Below are 7680 nucleotides of genomic sequence, written 5' to 3' on the forward strand. Positions count from 1 at the left end.
CTCCCTCTGTGTGTGTGTTCATGTACATGCTTGACATACCAAATGCCATGAAAGGTCCCATGGTTCATACCTCTCGGCGGTGGCACAAACTTTGTTTTCTCTCTAATAAATGCCAAATTATGAATTGAAATGTGGCAATCTCTTGTGTTGGGATGGTCCAAAACCAAAAGGGGAGCGACTTGTGGTAGTAGTCTGATAGCCCGCGGTGACCTACCGCGTTAGCAACGTCTCCTTCGGAGGGAGAAAGAGATGGGGTAGGTGGTGAGACGGACACGGAATCCCGGGCAGCCGCAATTTGTCGTCGTGCAATCCGTGGTTTTTTTTTTTTTGTTTTTTTAGCGGGAAGTCAAGTCAATGGGTTCCAGATGTTTGTTACGCCGTTTTGTCCCCAGGCTGCTCGATTTCGTGGCTGGCGATCGCCGACGTTGGGTGTTGCTGACGGAAGCATTACGCACAATATCACTACAGTAGAATTTCTATTAGAGTGAAGCAGAAAATAGGAGAGACTAAATATAAATATATTATTATGATGGAGTGTTTAATAGATGATTGCAATATTATTATGCTCAATTTAGTAAGTATATTATTTGTTATATTTTATATGTTAGTTTTTGGTGATTTGTGAAATGGTGAAAAAAAATTTGTGTTAAATTGGGATCATTGCGGTGATATTCTTGATATCCCATATAAGGAGTTTAGAATTTCTAACCTTCCAATAAATATTTTTTTTTTTTAAATAAAAATTAATACAATTAGAAGATTTCTATTTTCAAGTTACTAGTAGCTATGTGATACAATCAAATAACAAATTTTCTATGGTAAATATGTAATATAGAGCTCAAATTATATAAATAAATGATAAAAGAACTATCTTTATATAATGAATTGGGCGCATGCAATACACAGAACAATTATGGATGCAGTGACTCGGGTTTCGTTAGTTTTCTCTTTTATTATGTAAATTAATGAAGTTCAATTTTTGAAACATGCATTTTTAAAAATTATTTTTTAAAAAAAATAATAATCTTTGAAAATAAAGAAGTAACTTTTTAATTAAGAAGCTACAAAAGTTCGAGGCCAGAAATTTTTATGGTATACTCCTAATATTTCTCAAAATTAGGAAAGATCAATATCATAAATCTTCTCAAACTCCTATACGAGAAAAATCTGGATATTGCCAAAATTATGATAATAGCCTTGATGTCCAAGAAGGACATGACCAACTCTCCCAATGAGTACAGACATATTTATTAGATTCACAATGTGAATAAGATTGTTAAAGAGATTGATGCCTTTATTGTCTGATTTGGTGTATGATTGTTCAATGGATGTCGTAAAAAATAGATTCACCTTCGATAGCTTCATTAATAATCATAAATTCTACGTCACTATCATAAATATGAAAATAATGAGATCTTATTTAAAATTGACTTTGAAAAGCATTTGATAATCTTAGTTAGGGTTTTCGCATCTTTCTTGTATATAATAGAGGTTTTTCTCTACTATAGATAAATTGGATAAAAATATGCTTTTATTATTAAGGTTAGAAAAATGGTCAACCTGATAATTAGTTTGGTTGCCATCGTTATCTTAAGCAAAAGAATCCCCTCTCACTCATTAAACCAAATCTCCAAAATCACCCATTCTAGCTAAGTGAACTTTTAATTTTCTCCACATTTTCACCTTTCACACCTTTTACATCCCAACCATTGATTCAACTATACTTGTCGATCTGCATGTATATGTCTACATGTTCATCACCGATCATGTCCCTTCATTTTGACTAAATTCAGCACTAAAATTCCTTGATTAGCTTTGATTGCTAATTTAGTTTACTTAGAATTGGTGAAATTTGGGTCAACATATGACTCTTTTATGTACTTTGTTCATCTCTCTAGGATTTTAGCTCAATCGGGCATACCTAGCCTAGTCATGTTAATCCATAAAAATTGGTTAGTCACCTTATTCACAACACTTAGCTAGTTTTTTTGTACTCCAAGAAATGCATAATTTAGTGACCTATTTCATCCAGCTAACCATCTCCTTTGAGTTTTTTTTTTCTTTTATTTTGAGATATTAGATTGCATTTGTATTTTCTCGTACAAAATCTTAGCTATCTAAAATGGCAATCCTTGAAACCAAAATTAGCCAATTATTACATGAAACGTGGCATAACTAGAATCCTTGGATTGTTGGAAAACTCCATAATCCTCTATAGCTAGCTAGCCCTTCATTCTACTCTCCAGCAACTATAAATTTCCACCTCCATTGATCCAACACATGAGAGGGTCCTCTATTTTCCTTTTTCAGCTTCTTTTCTTCTTTTAACTTAGGATTTATAAGAAATTAGAGAAAGAGGGGAAATTCTAACAAAATCGAGTTTTTCAACTCTTCTCCTTTTCTTCTTAGGTTTAGCCTTCAAAACTTTAGATCCACTATAATTTTTGTCGATCTAGATTCTTTTTCAAAGCTTTTAGTAAAATCTATCTTGGATGTAGCAAGCAAAAGATCACAAAGATGCTAGGAGCAAATAAAGGGATCCCACAAGGGCCTTCTTTAGAGGAAAAGATCTTGGATTACAACTTCAATTTGATAACCTTTGTGTTGAATTTTTTGTTCATTTTGATTACACTATTATAGAATTCATGTATGAAATTTTCTTTAATAGATGATCTATTTTATAAATATTATGTTTTTTCACCTTTTTTAGCTGATATCCTTATTCTATGGCTTTAAAATCAAATTGAATTTTGGCAGATCTAAGCCTATAAATTAGAACAATTTAGGTTATGATTGTAGGGTTTTGAAATCATGTCGAAATCAAATTGAATTCAGACTGACTAAATCAAGACTATACTTATGAAATCTCTTTGATTGACACTAGATGAAGTATTCATTGCTTAGGCTTGAATTCTATTAAATCGAGTCAGATTTTTCTGCTAATCCTGTTTCTTGTTAATAAATCTAGAAATGACTATCAACACAATAAGATAACAATTTCTCAAAAAACATAATAACAACATGAAAAAAAAAGGTAGATATGTTTCTTAATTGGTTGCAAGAAGAAAAGAATTACTCTTATGTTTATTTCAAGCTTTAAAAAAAAAAAAAAGATGGAGGTGTCGAAACGCAATAAGGTTAATTATAAGAAAATTACAACTCATCTTGTCTATCCTAACAAAGATATTTCACTGTGGAGGAATTAATTAATAGTGCTCATCCAATGCTAATCACAATCATTATTTGCAGCACGGTCTACCAAACAATCTGCCACTTGGTTTCCTTATTTCAAGTTGATTAAATAACATATTTTGGAACATCAAATTGTGTAGGAAGTTTCTCCCTAGGCTAAGTGATTAGTAGTATAGGATTATACTCTCATTCGTACCATGTTTTCTTATAATATGCAATGAGATTATGATTAGAATACGCACTAACATTTAAAGTTATTTCTTTCCATAATAATATATAAAAGAAAATATTTCTTTCAAAATAATTTTAGTTAACATTATCTTATTAACTTCATTTTTTATATATTATTTCATCCCCTCTTACAAAGATTATCTAGGTAATTAACAACCAAGATAGGTGAAGATTTTGTTCATAAAACAATAAAAATATCCTGCGATCTGAAGAGATTGATCTGTAGGCAAAGATCAAACAGTTTGCAGAAATCTCTTGCAACATTGGCTTGCAATTAATTAAAGCAAACATCTGAATTTTGGTCATATATTGGAAAAGAAGCAAAATTAGCGTATTGGCGGGAGCAACAACTTTGACTTGTAGGGTGATTTTTGGACAGGTTTGCCGCCCTCAATCAATATTGTTGGCAATATAGCTTTAAACAATTCTTTAAGGGGTCAAATCCAACTATCAATGGTATAAGCCTAACTTATATCCAAAAAAAAAAAAAAAAGGAAGTATTATAAGCTTAACAGTGACATGGCCAATCAGCTAATATAAAGATGATAGCTAGCCTTTTCAAATTCCCCATCATGTGTTTAGGTAGTAGTCATCATCAAGATGCATGAAGATAAAAGTTGATGACAGATAAAAAGCTTTCTATTGAAGTTTCTTATTTTTTGAAGCCCAAGAACTGTCAGGTAAGCTGTAAATCTCTATCCACTCAAAAAAATTAAAGCATTTCTGAAAATTTGATTTTGGAGAACTTTGTGTGATCAGTACTAGCCCTAAGATGCAGTCCATCCAGTCCAAACCAACTTGCTAGAGTTGCCAAAATTGCATGCATCATGGGTCAAAAGGATAACTTCAGCCGGTGCATTTGATACAGATCAAGAGTTGAATACTGAAAAGAAAAAACAACAACGCAATAATTTCACTGCAACACCATGCCTACAACGTGTTGAATTTAGCTATAGACATTGCAAAATAAAGCATAAAAACCCAAGGATGTGGTCTCAAAATTCTGCTCCCAATCTCTTGTCTCGATGTTAATATGGATAAATCTAAAGTGCTGAGTTCACCAAAGTGCAAAAGTTCTGCTCTCAATCTCTTGTCTCGACTCCTCAAAAAAACTCTCGTCTCGAAATTTATATAGATAAATCTAGACAAAGTGATGAGTTCTCTAAGCTGCAGCTATGTCATGGGTAGGACATACTCTGAACTTTGGGTATGTTGAAACGCAAGGAGGTTTGAACTTCTTGAGTCAACTGTGGTAGATTGAAGAACTTTGTCATTCACATTGGGAGCGGCAATGCCGGTATCGATAACTACGATGAAATTTTTTTATCAAATGCTACAAATAAGTTATCATAAATGTCCTTTCTTTTGAGAGGAAATGGAGGAGACACTTACCGCTAATTTACCGAAGTGATTAAAGTATATTTACATAATTACCGATGCAACAGTGAAGTGTGGTGGTTAGAAAATCAGTCCTTGTGACAGGACTGCATTAGAGGAGATAAAGAAGCAAAAAAATTTCTGTGGCTGTCCAAATCTTTATCAGAACAGAGGTTTCACCATGATTAATTAGAAGGTGTAGAGGATTGTGTTCAGAACATTGTTGATTGAAGAGATTGGGTTTTCCTGCATCTCCAGTAGGTCTTGGAGATTTGGAGGCCAGCCTTTCAATTTGAGGTACAGTTTCAGTGGTAAATGTCAAAGCTATGAAATTTTCCTCTTTGAAATGTGGCTTTGTGAATCACTGAACTTGTATTCAGACAATTCGATATCGAGGATAAACATGTTGTTGGAACTACATATTTCAGCAAATTTCATGTCCCCGCATTCTCGAAGAATTATATGTCTTGCGAGATTCTTGATGAGAAATAAGCATGCCAATCCTAACGAGGACTAGAATTTTTAAACTAGTGTTATTGACATTTGGAAAACAATTCGCAGAAAGGTAAATGGAAATCAGCAAAGACAGGCATCATATCATTTATTAAGTGATGAATAAAACAACGAGTGCCATAACCTTCTAGTCTATTATTTACTCTTAATGTTCAAATGATCAACCACAGCTTTCTTACAGGTGTAAAAGTAAACCCGACGACTCTGGTCACCTTCGGACATAGTCAAGCCATGCACATTTTTGTCAATCCACCGGACAAAAGTGAGACAAGTAAAGCTCATGAGCAAGTGATATCCACTAGCATCAAACTGGATCATTGGAACAACTTTTACTTCCAGCATAGCACGTTAGAGAGTTTTTCTTTTTTTTTTTCTTCTTTTTTTAAGGTTAATGTAAGAGAGTTGATAATGATAGTTTATACACTTGGCAATTAATTAAGAAAATTACATCCTCCATTAAGATCCAGATTCCATTTATTCCTTTATTTTCATATGGAACAAAAAGTAACCACAAAGAAGGAAGAAGAAAGAAGAAGAGAAATGAAGGAAAAAGGATGAGTCTTCACAAAGCCATTCTTTTATTGCATCTGTAGCCATAACTTGAGATCAGAAGAGCGCAAATTTCCAGGACTCCTGATCTAAAGCAGTTCTTTGATATTGGTTAAAAGGATCGAGGCCTAATTTTTCATCCCCATCATCATTCAGAAAATCCAATCCCATGAAGTCATCCAGCCCCCAGAGGTACAATGATTCCGGCCACTCCATGCATGGAAGTTGGATTTCCTCAGGTTTAGCATCAGAGCTGGAAGAAGAGCATGACGATGAGATAGAAGTAGAGGAGATGGAGAGGGTTGAGGATGCACAAGGGACTATAATCTCATGGGGCTCAATCATGGGTACTTCATCAGTGCAAAATCCAGGGGATTTGCTAAGAAATGGATCGGTCTCTACAGGATCGGAGGAGCTTGTGATGCTCTTCTCCTCTGCTTCCTCTTGTGCCACCTTTGGAGGACACTGCTCGCAGAGCTGCTCATTTTTATCATTTCCATTAACTGAAGCATCTCCTTGCTGCTGCTGCTGCTGTTGCTGGTCAACAGTTTCAGCGATGGGCTTGTGAGAGAGGGGGTCAATTCCCATTTTCCTTAGCTTCTTCTTGATGTGTGTGTTCCAATGGTTCTTTATCTCATTATCAGTTCTACCAGGGAGATGAGCAGCAATTTTTGACCATCTGCCACACAGGAACAAAGTAACAAAGAAAAAAGGCTTGTTTAAGGTCATAGCAAACCAAAATCAAATGCAGCAGACAGACAGACAGACAGACAGACAGACAGAGAGAACCTGTTCCCAAGTTGAGAATGGAGTTCAATGACCATCTTCTCCTCAGACTCTGACAGCAATCCTCTCTTCAAATCAGGCCTGAGATAGTTTGTCCATCTCAGCCTGCAACTCTTCCCACACCTAAGCAATCCTATACCACCAATGGAAAGGGATCCATCAATAACAACCATAAAACTTTTACGAAACAAACAATTAATCAATAAAGATAAAACTTAGCATTGAAGTTTTCATTCCTTTTCACCATAGTCTACTAGTAGATTTCTTTTTTCTTTCTGAATATATTACTATTACATGTCACTGAAAGAGATGTTTATAATATTGCCAAGGAAACAGAGACATATCATAACGAAAGCCAAACGCAAATCAAACTGAAGCTCCAAAATTCAGAACCCAGTTAAATCAATCCCAACAAACAAGTTGAGTCTCCAAACACCCTAGTAATGCAACCAAGAGGAGGCCAAAAGACAACTTGGTAGGAAGAACACTGAGAATAAATTGCAGGTGTTCTTGACCCGTCAATATAAAGTGTCCTTGTTTGATTATGTTTTAAACCAAACAGAGAAGAGGAGCCCAGTCAAGCAATATCTAACAAAAGGGACCTGCTAGCTTGGGCACAGCTCTCCAGCAGCATTGGCCATTGGTGAGGATAAAGTTGATGAGCTTCTTGTCCTCCTCTGCTGTCCATGCCCCTTTCTTCAGCCCCACCTTATCACAGCATGGCTGCCTCCCCATTCTTCCACCCCTCCCCTCTTAAACTAGACCCAGTTCCTAACACCACCAAAATATGAGAGAGAGAGAGAGAGAGAGAGAGAGAGAAAATAGCAAAGGCGGGGCTACGACAATCAACGCCACCACCTGCCATTTTATAGCTTGAACTCCGGAGGGGGGAGAGGCAAGGAAGTGGGGCCCACGATGCTCTGGAGTCCAAGGCTGGTGCACACGTGTCAGGGAGGGAGGGAGGGAGGCATGGTCGCACGTGGGAAGTGGGTGACTGGAAAGCGCCACCTCATCCGCTGCCGTTTGCTTGGT

General features: G+C 35.9%; 1 protein-coding gene across 1 annotated transcript; it reads right to left on the reverse strand.

The window, feature by feature from the left end:
* Positions 1-5874: 5874 nt before the first annotated feature.
* On the reverse strand, positions 5875-7479 carry LOC105053200 (transcription factor MYB20). The gene is made up of 3 exons (XM_010934281.4): positions 7251-7479; positions 6652-6781; positions 5875-6541 (listed from the first exon to the last, which is right to left on the reverse strand). Exons 1-3 carry the CDS (start codon positions 7381-7383, stop codon positions 5920-5922), a joined length of 885 nt encoding a protein of 294 aa, XP_010932583.2. The 5' UTR covers positions 7384-7479; the 3' UTR covers positions 5875-5919.
* Positions 7480-7680: the final 201 nt, after the last annotated feature.

Source organism: Elaeis guineensis, chromosome 10, assembly GCF_000442705.2.
Source record: "Elaeis guineensis isolate ETL-2024a chromosome 10, EG11, whole genome shotgun sequence".
In the NCBI taxonomy this organism is placed as follows: Eukaryota; Viridiplantae; Streptophyta; class Magnoliopsida; order Arecales; family Arecaceae; genus Elaeis; species Elaeis guineensis.

Coding starts and splice junctions, on each gene's coding strand:
- LOC105053200 (XM_010934281.4), bottom strand. CDS start 7,383: ATGGGGAGGCAGCCATGCTGTGATAAGGTGGGGCTGAAGAAAGGGGCA. Junction 6,782..7,250: donor AGCTGTGCCCAAGCTAGCAG/GTCCCTTTTGTT, acceptor TTGGTGGTATAG/GATTGCTTAGGTGTGGGAAG. Junction 6,542..6,651: donor CATTCTCAACTTGGGAACAG/GTTCTCTCTGTC, acceptor CCTGTGTGGCAG/ATGGTCAAAAATTGCTGCTC.